General features: G+C 38.4%; 1 protein-coding gene across 1 annotated transcript in view; it reads left to right on the plus strand.

Annotated features, from left to right (window-relative positions):
* Window positions 1-703: 703 nt before the first annotated feature.
* Window positions 704-15,559, plus strand: part of prcp (prolylcarboxypeptidase (angiotensinase C)) — a 38,484-nt gene continuing 23,628 nt past the window's right edge. Inside the window, exons 1-8 of the mRNA XM_061972167.2 lie at window positions 704-1,075; window positions 5,549-5,689; window positions 5,751-5,852; window positions 6,628-6,809; window positions 8,584-8,741; window positions 10,644-10,816; window positions 14,712-14,879; window positions 14,933-15,120. Coding sequence (XP_061828151.1) covers window positions 929-1,075; window positions 5,549-5,689; window positions 5,751-5,852; window positions 6,628-6,809; window positions 8,584-8,741; window positions 10,644-10,816; window positions 14,712-14,879; window positions 14,933-15,120 — 1,259 coding nt within the window. The 5' untranslated portion in view covers window positions 704-928. The remainder of the gene's footprint in view (window positions 1,076-5,548; window positions 5,690-5,750; window positions 5,853-6,627; window positions 6,810-8,583; window positions 8,742-10,643; window positions 10,817-14,711; window positions 14,880-14,932; window positions 15,121-15,559) is intronic.

Genomic DNA, 15,559 nt, shown 5'->3' on the forward strand with positions numbered 1-15,559 from the left:
CACATATGTGTATATATACATATATACACACACATATATATATACATACACATGTATATATAAATGTGTGTATGTACATATGTGTATATACATGTGTGTATATATATATATATATATATACACACATATATATATATATACACACCTATATGTGTATATATAAATGTGTGTGTGTGTGTGTGTGTGTATATATATATATATATATATATATATATATATATATATATATATATATATATATAATTTTCTCAAAATCTTTTAAAAAAGTATGATCTAAAATCCTGTCAATGTTTATTTGGAATGTAAATGTTGTATGTAAGCACCGACTTGATCACTGCATGGACTTATAACAAACCACGCCTCCTTTCTGGTCACTATTCGTCAATAACGTAAATGAGCTCAAGATGACTGTAAAACAAATAGTTTTAAATAAATGCGTGATTAAGCTGCAACTATACTTGATAAATGCGATATTTTTTGTGATTAATTCAATGAGTTAAATCGTTCAAAAATGACTAAAATATCCAACGTGGCGGCAGCTGCGCTAGAACTACAACACCCAGCATGCCTTGCGGCCTGCAGCGTCATTTAGCTGTCAGCTGTTAAAATGATGACTAAATATCCAACATGGCGGCAGCTGCGTAGAACTCCAACACCCAGCATGCTTTGCGGCAAGCAGCGTGATTTAGCCGTGTGCTCTTTAGCTCGCCGACTATCATAAACAAAGAAGGTTTTCTTTAGCTCGCCGACTATCCTAAAACAAAGAAGGTTTTCGATGATTGTAAAGATGTGTTTGCTGACTGGCAGCATGTGAGAGTCGCAGGAGTGCTGAAATGACCACATTGACTTCCTTCCTCCCGTGTCGTAAACATATGAGCAGTGTCACAATGTGCTGACTGAGCTCAGAGCAGCACAAGAAGTTGGAAAGATGAAGAAATGTGTCATCTGCTGCTTGATACTCGTCTTTATTTGCTCTTTCCACGTCTTTGCCTTCACAAGTCACATGTTCAGAAGACATGGAGGCTTTTCTCTCTCCTCTCACTTCAACTATGACACTTTCTACTTGGACCAAAAGGTGAGTTGACCTTTCTCTACTTCGATAACTCATTTGTCCTTTTCTACTTCATTGTGTGTCATACCTTCTCAAACTCATATGAAATGTCGTTAATCATTCACACAAAACAAGAACACACATGTTTTTATCCATTCTAAATCGTAAATTAAAAAAGGTTTCTCATTGTCATCCCATTGGGTTGAGTTTTTCCTTGCCCTGATGTGGGATCTGAGCCGTTGATGTCGTTGTGGCTTGTGCAGCCCTTTGAGACACTCGTGATTTAGGGCTATATAAATAAACATTGATTGATTGATTGAAATAAACGCTAACAAGAGTCAGCTAACAATAGAGCAATGGAAGTAGCTCTATTTTGCCTATAAAGTGCTCTAAAAACGTCCAAAATTGTGATCGATACTGAAATATCGATACCAGATCTTTATGCTCTCATATCGATCCTCCAAATCAAGTACCTTTGATACTTAAGCTCAGGGGTGTCCAAGTCAAAGTATTGACATTTTTTTATGAAAAAATAAATGCTGAAAACACACACATATATATATATATATATCTATATATATATATATATATATATATATATATATATATATATATATATCGTTAATGTCTCTTGTTTTCATGTCAACATTGAAGCGAGCTGGCGCAAGTCAGTCCGTGTTAAAATCAGAAGTGCAGTCATCAATCACATTTGTTTGAAAATATATTTTTTATTTAGAACGATAATACTATCTCATTAGAGTTTTACTGGGCTTGATGGTAACATCGTTATTAACAACACACCTTTCAGGTAACGTGTCTGCGGTTAAGGGAAGGGACTTTGTACAGTCAAAATAATTTATACGTGATGAATGGGATCATTTGTCTTTAATAATCATCCTTTTTATGATTCATCATTGAATCAATTGTGTTAATAAATGGACTTGATGTATTAAAGACAAACAGCAATGGCTCACTGCCTAAAAGTGCTTTAAGTTGCTGTAGTTCTATATTTGTTGTGTAATTATATGTCTGAGTCATGGAGTCACAAGACTGAAACTGTGTGTGTGTGTGTGTGTGTGTGTGTGTGTGTGTGTGTGTGTGGGTGTGTGTGTGTGTGTGTGTGTGTGTTCAAGTGTTCATGCAGGCAATAGTAAGATGTATGTTTATTCCGCTTTTACAAGGTAAAAGGGAACCCCAAAGTGTTAGAATGGAGAATATATTTCTGCAAGAGCATGAGAAATAAGTGAGCTGGGAGGAGGGGACACACCCAGCCTCAGCATCCTTCCATCCCAGGGAGCCTATAAAAGAAAACATTTCTTCCATTCTGATTGTCTTGTCCTGTTTTTTTTTTTTAAACCACTGCACAAATAAAAAGCCTCTAATGAACTTTACAGCCGTCAAAGCCACAACAGAATCATGAATAAAGCACGTGTCCACAGGAAATCCTCTTTTATGGAAGTGAAATAACACTGCAGGCAAAAGGTGGTGGTCATTCTAACAATGACCACAGGAAGGTGCTATTTCTCAGGGTGAGGGTTTTGGATGCAGTTTGAAAATTGTCCTTTTTTTCAAATTTTAATGATATTTTTTAGAGTATAGCCTATGTGAAGCTGGGATAGGCTCCAGCACCCCCGCGAGGACAAGCAGTAGAAAATGGATGGATGGATAGCTGAAAATACATTTTACAAATCTGTTTAATTCTACTTTATTATTATTATAATAGTTGGAAATGGTTGCTGTGCTTTTGTGCTACATGAACATTGTACATCAGGGCTGGACAGACTGAGGGCCACACACTGAACATTTGAAGAATGTGGGGCCATTTTCATATTTTCCATTTTCTAAACCAGTACACAATACATAGGTGTTTTCTTTTTACATTTTAAGGGCTCCTCTCAAGTTTGGTCACAGGAACACAGAAGAGTCTCAGTCCAATTATGTTTTTTAAATAAGTCATATCATGAATGTGAGTGTGAATATTGTCTATCTGTGTTGGCCCTGCGATGAGGTGGCGACTTGTCCAGGGTGTACACCGCCTTCCACCCGAGTGCAGCTGAAATAGGCTCCAGCGCCCCCCGCGACCCCAAAATGCGAATAAGTGGTAGAAAATGGATGGATGGATGGATATGTATATATGTGTATGTGTGTGTGTGTATCCATCCATCCATCCATTTTCTACCGCTTGTCCCTTTCGGGGTTGCGGGGGGTTGCTGGAGCTTATCTCCGATGCATTCGGGCGGAAGGCGGGGTACACCCTGGACAAGTCGCCACCTCATCGCAGGGCCAACACAGATAGACAACATTCACACTCACATTCACACACTAGGGACCATTTAGTGTTGCCAATCAACCTATCCCCAGGTGCATGTCTTTGGAGGTGGGAGGGGCCTATCCCCAGGTGCATGTCTTTGGAGGTGGGAGGAAGCCAGAGTACCCGGAGGGAACCCACGCAGGTCACGGGGAGAACATGCAAACTCTATAAACTCCTGTGTGTGTGTATATATATATTTTTAATTATATATACAGTCACGATCAAAAGTTAACATCCACTTGTAAAGAACATCATGTCATGGCTGTCTTGACTTTACAATCATTTCTACAACTCTTATTTTTTTGTGATGTAGTGATTGGAGCACATACTTGTTGCTCACAAAAAACATTCATGAAGTTTGCTTATTCTCTGTAAAGCAGCAGTTCCATTTGCAGCAAAACAGGCCCAGAGCATAATACTACCACCACCATGCTTGACAGTAGGAATATGTTTGGAGGAGAAAAGGTGGGGCCTTTAATCCCAGGAACACCATTCCTACCATTAAGCATGGTGGTGGTAGTATTATGCTCCGGGCCTGTTTTGCTGCAAATAGAACTGGTGCTTTAAATGGGACAATGAAAAAGGAGGATTAGCTCCAAATTGTTCAGGACAAGCTAAAATCATCAGCCCAGAGGTTGGGTCTTGGGCGCAGTTGGGTGTTCCAACAGGACAATGTCCCCAAGGACACCTCAAAAGTGGTAAAGGAATGGCTAAATCAGGCTAGAATGAAGGTTTTAGTATGACCTTCCCAAATAAAATATATTATAAATATTATATTATATTAGGGCTGCGAATCTTTGGGTGTCCCACGATTCGATTCAATATCGATTCTTGGGGTCACGATTCGATTATAAATCAATTTTTTTGATTCAAGGCGATTCTCGATTCAAAAACGATATTTTCCCGATTGAAAAGGATTGTCTATTCATTGAATACATAGGATTTCAGCAGGATCTACCCCAGTCTGCTGACATGCAAGCAGAGTAGTAGTTTTTTGTAAAAAGCTTTTATAATTGTAAAGGACAATGTTTTTATCAACTGATTGCAATAATGTAACTTTTAAATGAACCAAAAATATGACTTATTTTATCTTTGTGAAAATATTGGACACAGTGTGTTGTCAAGCTTATGAGATGCGATGCATGTGTAAGCCACTGTGACACTATTGTTCTTTTATTTATTTATTTTTTTAATAAATGTCTAATGTTTATGTGTTTTTTTTTTTTTACAATTTCTAACAATTTTTACAATTTCTAACAATTTTTAACAAATTTCAAAAACATTTTTTTTTACCATTTTTAAAAATGGTAAAACAAACCTTTCTTCAATTTCTACCATTTTAAATGTTTTTAAACAATTTTAATTTTTTTAAAACAATTTTTAAATTAAACTATTTAAAAATGTTTTTATTTTTTTTTAAACAATGTTGAACAATTTTAAACAATTTAAAACTATTTTAAAGTATTTTAAAGTATTTTAAACATTTTTAATTTTTTAACATTTTAATTTAAAAAAAAATATTTTTAAACATACCATTTTTTTTAAACAATTTTAAAATTAAACAATTTTAAATATTTTTTAATTTTTTAAAATAATTTTAATTTCTTTAAACAATTTTAAACAATGTTGAACAATTTTAAACAATTTAAAAGTATTTTAAACTATTTTAAACATTTTTATTTTTTTAAACAATTTTAAAATTAAACAATTCTAATTTTTTAAAACTATTTTTATTTTTTTAAACAATTTTAAACAATTTTTTTTTTTTTAAACAATTTTAAACAATGTTAAACAATTTTAAACTATAGTGTGAGAGTTATTAAATGTATTTGATCTGGAACATGAGTGTGAGAGTTATTAAATGTATTTGATCTGGAACATGAGTGTGAGAGTTATTAAATGTATTTGATCTGGAACATGAGTGTGAGAGTTATTAAATGTATTTGATCTGGAACATGAGTGTGAGAGTTATTAAATGTATTTGATCTGGAACATGAGTGTGAGAGTTATTAAATGTATTTGATCTGGAACATGAGTGTGAGAGTTATTAAATGTATTTGATCTGGAACATGAGTGTGAGAGTTATTAAATGTATTTGATTGGGAACATGAATGTGAGAGTTATTAAATGTATTTGATCTGGAACATGAGTGTTTAAATGTGTTCTTGTCCTTCTTGTTTTCCCAGATCGATCATTTTGGCTTCCAGGAAGACGGCACGTTCAAACAGCGCTACCTCGTGGCCGACAAGCACTGGCGTCAACCGGGCGGTCCCATTTTGTTTTACACCGGCAACGAGGGCGACATCTCCTGGTTCTGCAACAACACTGTGAGTCCTCCAAGTGAGCCATGATGACGTGTTTCCACTAACGCTGGTCTGGTTCCTGCAGGGCTTCATGTGGGATGTGGCTGGGGAGATGCAGGCCATGTTGGTGTTTGCAGAACATCGCTACTACGGACAATCCATGCCCTTTGGACCGGACTCTTACCGAGTAAGCCAACATGCTAAGCAGGGGCCAACATTGCCATAGAGTAGCGTTTATGTATATATATATATGTATGTATATGTACAGTATATATACACATGTGTCTGTATGTATATGTTTATATGTACATATACATATATATATATATATGTCTTAATAAGGTTATCCAAAAAATAGTGCTCGATACCGTAGTAGAGCGCAATATATCAATCCTCAAATCTCCTGATGATTGAGGGAACCCCCTCATGAAACAGGCCTGTAGAGATGAAGTAGTCTTGTGATTTTTTTTCCCCCCACACATACATATATATATATATATATATATATATATATATATATATATATATATATATATATATATATATATATATATATATATATATATATATATATATATATATATATATATATATAGCTCGGTTGGTAGAGTGGCTGTGCCAGCAACTTGAGGGGTCCAGGTTCGATCCCAGCTTCCGCCATCCTAGTCACTGCCGTTCACTATGTAAAAGCGCGTTGAGTCACTCGAGAAAAGCGCTATATAAATATACTTCACTACTTCATTATTAATGAGATATACTATTACATGTAAACAGTTTTGATAGTTTAGCGTATATTGGATTGCTTTTAGCATCTTTCATGTATTTGATGTAAGAGAAGAGTGACATCACACGGTCTTGTGTCCCAATACTTATGTCCATGTGGTGTCTTTAGGACAGTGACACTTAGCAGCAGGTTTCTTGTTTGTTTGTTAGCAGCAGGTTTCTTGTTTGTTTGTCTGCAGGACAGCAAACATCTCAACTACCTGACCTCAGAACAGGCCCTGGCAGATTTCGCTGTACTGATCCAGAACCTGAAGTCCAGCAGGCCCGGGGCCCAACACAGCCCGGTCATCGCCATCGGAGGTTCTTATGGAGGCATGCTGGCCGCCTGGTTGAGGATGAAATATCCTCACGTGGTGGTGGGGTAAGATGTCAGTGGAAACATCAAACTGGGTGGTGGGGTAAGATGTCAGTGGAAACATCAAACTGGGTGGTGGGGTAAGATGTCAGTGGAAACATCAAACTGGGTGGTGGGGTAAGATGTCAGTGGAAACATCAAACTGGGTGGTGGAGTAAGATGTGAGTGGAAACATCACACTAGGTGGTGGGGTAAGATGTCAGTGGAAACATCAAACTGGGTGGTGGGGTAAGATGTGAGTGGAAACATCACACTAGGTGGTGGGGTAAGATGTCAGTGGAAACATCAAACTGGGTGGTGGGGTAAGATGTGAGTGGAAACATCAAACTGGGTGGTGGGGTAAGATGTCAGTGGAAACATCAAACTGGGTGGTGGGGTAAGATGTCAGTGGAAACATCAAACTGGGTGGTGGGGTAAGATGTCAGTGGAAACATCAAACTGGGTGGTGGGGTAAGATGTGAGTGGAAACATCAAACTGGGTGGTGGGGTAAGATGTCAGTGGAAACATCAAACTGGGTGGTGGGGTAAGATGTCAGTGGAAACATCAAACTGGGTGGTGGGGTAAGATGTCAGTGGAAACATCAAACTGGGTGGTGGGGTAAGATGTGAGTGGAAACATCAAACTGGGTGGTGGGGTAAGATGTCAGTGGAAACATCAAACTGGGTGGTGGGGTAAGATGTCAGTGGAAACATCAAACTGGGTGGTGGGGTAAGATGTCAGTGGAAACATCAAACTGGGTGGTGGGGTAAGATGTGAGTGGAAACATCAAACTGGGTGGTGGGGTAAGATGTCAGTGGAAACATCAAACTGGGTGGTGGGGTAAGATGTGAGTGGAAACATCAAACTGGGTGGTGGGGTAAGATGTCAGTGGAAACATCAAACTGGGTGGTGGGGTAAGATGTCAGTGGAAACATCAAACTGGGTGGTGGGGTAAGATGTCAGTGGAAACATCAAACTGGGTGGTGGGGTAAGATGTCAGTGGAAACATCAAACTGGGTGGTGGGGTAAGATGTGAGTGGAAACATCAAACTGGGTGGTGGGGTAAGATGTGAGTGGAAACATCAAACTGGGTGGTGGGGTAAGATGTGAGTGGAAACATCAAACTGGGTGGTGGGGTAAGATGTGAGTGGAAACATCAAACTGGGTGGTGGGGTAAGATGTGAGTGGAAACATCAAACTGGGTGGTGGGGTAAGATGTCAGTGGAAACATCAAACTGGGTGGTGGGGTAAGATGTCAGTGGAAACATCAAACTGGGTGGTGGGGTAAGATGTGAGTGGAAACATCAAACTGGGTGGTGGGGTAAGATGTGAGTGGAAACATCAAACTGGGTGGTGGGGTAAGATGTGAGTGGAAACATCAAACTGGGTGGTGGGGTAAGATGTCAGTGGAAACATCAAACTGGGTGGTGGGGTAAGATGTCAGTGGAAACATCAAACTGGGCGGTGGGGTAAGATGTCAGTGGAAACATCAAACTGGGCGGTGGGGTAAGATGTGAGTGGAAACATCAAACTGGGTGGTGGGGTAAGATGTGAGTGGAAACATCAAACTGGGTGGTGGGGTAAGATGTCAGTGGAAACATCAAACTGGGTGGTGGGGTAAGATGTCAGTGGAAACATCAAAGTGGGTGGTGGGGTAAGATGTCAGTGGAAACATCAAACTGGGTGGTGGGGTAAGATGTGAGTGGAAACATCAAAGTGGGTGGTGTGGAAACATCAAAGTGGGTGGTGTGGAAACATCAAAGTGGGTGGTGTGGAAACCAAAGTGTTGTTGCCTTGCAGGGCTTTGGCCTCCTCTGCTCCAATATGGCAGTTCTCTGGCATGGTTCCTTGTGGAAACTTCTACTCAATAGTCACTCAGGACTTTGCTCAAAGTGGACCAAACTGTCACACCAACATCCGAGCCTCATGGAAGGCCATGGATCGCATCTTCTCCACTGGTAAGTTGTGAGCACTTGATGGACACCTTCACAACTCAATCAATCAATCAATCAATCTACAATCTCTGTAATCCAAAATACAACCTTTGTTCTTTCGAGCTAAAGCATTTTTAATACAAACTTTGTTTTAATCCAAACTACAACCTCTTTTAACCCAAACTAAAACAGTTTTAAATCCAAACTTGAACTTTTAAATACAAACCAAAACCCTTTTTCAATCCAAAATTGAAATTTTTCAATCCAAATGTGAAGTTTTTTAATCTAAACATTTTTAATCCAAATTAAAACCTTTCAATCCAAACTAGAATGTTTAAATACAAACTAGAATCCTTTTTAAATCCAAATTCAAACCCTTTTTAAATCCAAACTAGAACCATTTTTAAACTAAACTAGAACCTATAGACAAACTAGACCCCTTTTAGTCAAAACCAGAACCTTTTTTAATCCAAGCTAGAGCCCTTTTGGAATCTAACATAGAACCTTTTAATCCAAGCTAGAACCTATATTAATCCAATGAAGATTTTTTAATCTAAGATAAAACCTCTTAAATACAAACTAGAATCCTTTTCAATCTAAACTAGAACCTTTTTAATCCAAACCAGAACCTTTTAGGACATACTACAACCCCTTTTTAACACAAATTAAATCTAAACTGGAACCTCTTAAATACGAACTAGAACCTCTTAAAAGACAAACTAGAACCTTTTTCAATCTAAACTAGAACATTTTTTAAAATCAAAATTAGAACCTATTTTAAACCAAATGACAACTTTTTTTTAAAGATAAACTAGTACCTTTTTAAACTAAACTGAAACCTTTTTCAATCCAAACTAGAATTTTTTTCAATCCAAACTAGAACCCTTTTTCATCCAAAATAGAAACCCCTTTCAAAACAAACTAGAACCTTTTAAATACAAACCATAAATAAACATTTTTAACCAAAACAGAACACTTTAAGACATACTACAACCCCTTTTTAACGCAAATTAAAACCCATTTGAACCCAAACTGGAACCATTTTCAATCCAAACTAGAACCCTTTTTCATCCAAAATAAAAGCCCTTTCAAAACAAACTACAACCCTTTTTAACCAAACCAGAACCTTTTAAGACATACTACAACCCCTTCTAACACACATTAAAACCCATTTTAACCCAAACTAGAACCACTTTTAATCCAAACTAGCACCTCTTTCAATCCAATGAATAATTTTTTAATCTAAAATGGAACCTTTTAAATACAAACTAGAACCTCTTAAAAGACAAACTAGAACCCTTTTCAATCTAAACTAGAACCTTTCTAATAGAAATTAGAACCTATTTTAATCCAAACTAGAGCCTTTTTCAACCCAAACTAGAACCCTTTTCCATCCAAAATAGAACCCCTTTCAAAACAAACTAGAACCTTTTGAATACAAACCATAAAGAGCCCTTTTTAACCAAAACAGAACCTTTTAAGACATACTACAACCCCTTTTTAACACAAATTAAAACCCCTTTTAACCCAAACTAGAACCATTTTCAATCCAAACTAGCACCTCTTTTAACACTCTATAGCATTTTATAATCTACACGAGAATTTATTTTATCCAAACTAGAAAACCTTTTAAATCCAAATTAGATCCTTTTTTGATCCACACTAGAACTTTTTAGTCCAAACTAGAACTCTTTCCCATCCAAACTGCAACCCTTTTAAATACAAACTAAAACAAGAATTTAATTTAAATCTTTTTTTAATCTAAACTACAGTCATTTGAAACAAACTACAACATGTTTGAGTACAAACTAGAACCTTTTAAATGTAATTTAGATATGTTTTAATCCAAACTGGAATCCTTTCAATCTGACTCCAGCATGTTTTAGTACAAACTAGAACCTCTTCAATGTGTTCCTTGTGGACTAGCGTGGGGTCCCCAGTGGCTGTCGGAGGAGTTGAGCTTGTGTGCGCCACTCAAGAGCCAGAAGGACTTGGCAGACTTGAAGAGTTGGCTGCAGGAGACCTGGGTCAACCTGGCCATGGTGGACTATCCTTACAAAGCCGACTTCCTGCAGCCGCTGCCTCCCTGGCCCATTCAGGTACCGACAGCTAGCACAGGTGCACATGGTGTAGTGTTAGCTCTGGCTTTAATGCTAATGCATTTTAAGACGTGTAGCAAAGCTGTCCTCTGTCAAGTAGGAGGTGTAGAAGGTTTGCATTAAAAGAGGCATACAGGATTACATGATATCAAAGTATGTGATTCTAAAAGGGCTTGAAAGTGTGACCTGGAAACGCATTGCATTGTGGGTCTTGCTGGGCTGTGGATGTCTTATTTTCATGTGCCTATACGAGACTCTGTGCTTAAGTTAATTTCCAGCTTTGAAGCAAAGCCAAAGGAAGTCAGGTTACAAAGCTAATAAATAGCCTGCATAGCAGCCGTGAGACCATCAAACATGACTTTTAACGCCATCATGTTGTGTTCACCACATTTTCACACTGCTACCTTTACAATCACAGCATGCTTCATTCTGTCAGTAGGCTGTTAGCGTTAGCTAAGCTAGCAGCGGGCCTCAGACAAACACATGCTGTCTTTTTACTATTAAGCACAAAAATGAAGGAATATCATTTTCTTAGAAGTATTTAAAAGAAATAATGGTCTTATTTGTTGGGGGGAAGCTGCTTACAGAATGATGCTCACTCCATCTCCAACACATACAGTCAGAGATGAAGTCGTCGTTTGAACGGAGGACAATGAGCTTTAACAGACTCCATAAAAACTGACTCCTTTGACCAGACATACTGGATATACGTTTGGCAGTTTACCGGTACCCTATTTTTGGGACTATAAGGCGCACTTAAAATCCCTTCATTTCCTCAAAACTCGACAGTGCGCCGTATAACCCGGTGCACATAATGTACGCAATAATTCTGGTTTTGCTTACCGACCTCAAAGCTATTTTATTTGGTACATGGTGAAATGATAAGTGTGACCAGGAGATGGCAGTCACACATAAAATACGTGTAGACTGCAAGATGATGGCAGTCACACATAAGATACGTGTAGGCTGCAAGATGATGGCAGTCACACATAAGATACGTGTAGACTGCAAGATGATGGCAGTCACACATAAGATACGTGTAGACTGCAAGATGATGGCAGTCACACATAAGATACGTGTAGACTGCAAGATAATGGCAGTCACACATAAGATACGTGTAGACTGCAATATGACTCAAGTAAACACCAAAATTTAAAATGTTCCATTGAAAATATAGAACATTACACACAGCGCTCAAAAATCTGTCAGAATGTTTTAGTAGGACTTTGGTAAGTTATGAAGCCACACCGCTTGATGGATTGTACTGTGCTTCAACATAGGAGTATTATTATGCTGTGTGTATAAGGTAAGACATTATCTGATATATATATATATATATATATATATATATATATATATATATATATATATGTAATTCTGTACATTAGGCGCACCGGGTTACAAGGCGCACTGTCGAGTTTTGAGAAAATGAAAGGATTTTAAGTGCACCTTATAGTCCAAAAAATATGGTAAATGCATTTTTTTTCTACTGATATCATCTCCATAGCTTGTGTATACCAGTCAGTATGAGTTGGACTATCAGCATCTATCCATTCTTTTAATATTACCCTTTTTGTGATGATGCATATTGCATTTTTACTGTAGTTTTGTTTTGGATGTAGTCTGTTTTGTCCTTCCATCGGCCGCACTCAGGAGGAAAAGGCCCACTAACAACGTTCTCAGAGGAAAACCAGTCACTGTTCTAATATTGTATTTTCCTCACCTGTGTGGCCCCGCCCACGTCTACACCTGGACCATCCTCACTGGTGGTGCAGACTTGGGGGGCTAAATGCTCCTGCCGGGCCCCCTTAATGTATGCGAGCCTGTAAGCGCTTTAGGCTCCTTTTAATGACAAAGCTAATGTGATTATGTGAGGCCCATTGAGGGCTTAGAGGAGGGAGATCTGCTGGCAGAGATGAATGTATGAAGCTAATCCTGGCTGAAAAGTTCCCTCTTTCACCGTGTAAATCTTTGCTTGGACGTGTCCTCGGCCGTCCTCATCCATCGCGCGCCGAGTCCTCCCCGCCGGCGGACAAAAGCCTTAGTAACACTAGCAGAAAACAAGAGGAGCTGGTTTCTTTCCGCCTCACAAAGAGTGGCGGACAACAACAACTGCAACCATAACAACACGGAGACAAAGCCCGGCGAAATATTTAACATCCGCAGCGTTTTTGTGCGGCCGCCATTAAAAACCTCTTTTTATTTGCATTCTACGCCGCTAGCATGCTAACGCCGACGTCGGCCACCTCCCCCTGTTCAGAGATCCCAGCCGTAAATAAGCAGGAATTTCACATGCAAATGAGGCGCCAGCACGTTTTATGTGGAAAAACACTTGTTGTCAACCTCTTGGATGTCATGGAATGTCTTTTATCGCTGCAAAGCAAGTCCAGACTAAACACCATCCTCACCAAATACAATAAACACCATCCTCACCAAATACACCCCATCTAGTCCTTATGTGCTAACAATTGGAATATTCTTCTAAGTAACACAAAATGTTAAAGGAGCAATATTGGAGCAAAAATACAAAAAACTAATCTGTCTGGAGCTGCAAAAAAATGATAATTATATATAAGTGTTATAATGAAGGCAACACATCCAATCCACTTTATTTCTATAAATAATATAAATGATAATATATAGCACATTTAAACAACAAAATGTTTCCAAAGTGCTGCACAACAATTTTAAAAACAATATAAAATAAATATGATTAAAACCGATTTTAAAGGGTAAAACCAATTAAAACAGTAAATAAAACAGTGTGTCATTAATTACATGACTTTAATAAGACTTCTCAGCGGGTGAGATAACTCCTGGTAATGACTGTCTTCGAATGGCCAAAGCTATAGATGTGTGTGTCCAAGTTAAAGCAAACTTCTTCTAATGGATTTATTACAATCTTTGCAAGCTGGGTCACGCTTGTTGTGGTCTGGAAGAACATAGCAATGTTTGCTGTGGTCTGGAACACAATGGTAACGTTTGCTGTGGTCCGGAACAACACGGCACACAAACAACTATCGGTAATGCAGCCAATATTACATTCAGATAATGTGTCATGAGACATCCAAATATCAATTAATTACACAGAGAACATAACTAAATGAAATTAAATGAGCTGAAATATACTTAGAAACGAGACATAATGATGCAATAGGTACATACAGCTAGCCTAAGTAGCATGTGACCATGGATTAGCTTGCATTGCATTGACCAAATATGTCTGTTTAGTAACATCAACAAAGCTCACGTGAAGGAGTGGCATAAAACACGTCTCTGTACATGTACATGTAAACAAACTGTTGCGTCACAGTCCACACAACTATGGTGAGTTCAAGGACTGGCGAAATTCCTAGGAAAAAACAGCGCTCGCCAAATAGTCTTATCAGTGAAGCATAAACACAAACATATTAAACAGTGGGATTTCTAACAATTAGGAAGGTTTGTGTCATGTTTGTATTACAACCCTCTAAAATTGCAATAGGAAACGCATGATTATTGTATTGTAAGATTTTCTGTTAAAATAAAGCCAAAATTTAAATTTTTTCGTAGTTCCCTTTATTTGGAAAAGTATCAATACACATTTTGGTTCCGGTACCAAATTATTGGTATCGGGACAACCCTCAGTAAATGCTTTTACTGCCATCTAGTGTCTACTTTTAAATCTGCGTGCTATAAAACGAGTAAAACATGAATACTGTATTTAAGTATTATTATTTTAGGTAAAGGTTCCAAGGAACACTTCAAACATTGATCATTATTCAGTGTTGTTGGGGAAAAACAGCATCATTTATGGCACAATTGAATGCATTTTATTCATGGATGAGATGAGACATTTTGACAACTTTGAATAGAAGAAACTGTGAGCCAGATGTGTTTGTGTTTGTGTTTGAAGGCCGTGTGCAAGCATCTGCGCCTGGATTCCACCGCCTCCGACCAGCAGCTGCTGCACGCCGTCTCCCAGGCGGCCAAGGTCTACTACAACTCCACAGGAAGTTCCCCCTGCCTCAACACCTCTCAGACAGCCACCGGCAGCCTGGGCGAGCTGGGCTGGAACTACCAGGTACGTGCCGGTCAAGCACGGCGTCCATCTTGGCTGAGCGTCCTCCTCCGCAGGCCTGCACCGAGATGGTGATGCCCATGTGCGCCGACGGGGTCCAGGACATGTTCCAGGCCGAGGAGTGGGACTTCCAGGCTTTCTCTGACGAGTGTCACGCCACCTTTGGCGTGCGGCCGCGAGCCGACTGGGCCGCCAGCGTTTACGGGGGGAAGGACATCGCCTCGCACAGCAACATCATCTTCAGGTAAACATCATTTCAATACTTTTAATATTGCTCATTTCAACTCAATTTTCTGGTAAAACTTTTAAACTTCTAGAAACAAATGACTTTTTTTATTCCACGCAGTTTATAACCTCAGATTGCCAATATACTTGTGGCAGTGGGGGCGTGGCCAATGATGCAGTTTTTTTTTTCAAAGAAAAAAATGATATAAATATTTTTTAAAACAAATGAGTGTTATTGGTCATATTATATTTGTGTTCTTATATTAGACAAGTGAATTTGTACAGCCCATTTCCACACAAGGTCATTGAAAGTGCTTCACATAAACATTAAAAACAACAACACAGATAAAAACAGTCGATTAAAAAGTGGAAAAATGTAAAAAATTATTTAAAAATAACAATAATATATAAAATCAAGAGTAGTAAGCAAATGACCTGATAACATTTTTGTGAATTTA

This window comes from Nerophis lumbriciformis, linkage group LG17 (genome assembly GCF_033978685.3).
Source record: "Nerophis lumbriciformis linkage group LG17, RoL_Nlum_v2.1, whole genome shotgun sequence".
Classification (NCBI taxonomy): Eukaryota; Metazoa; Chordata; class Actinopteri; order Syngnathiformes; family Syngnathidae; genus Nerophis; species Nerophis lumbriciformis.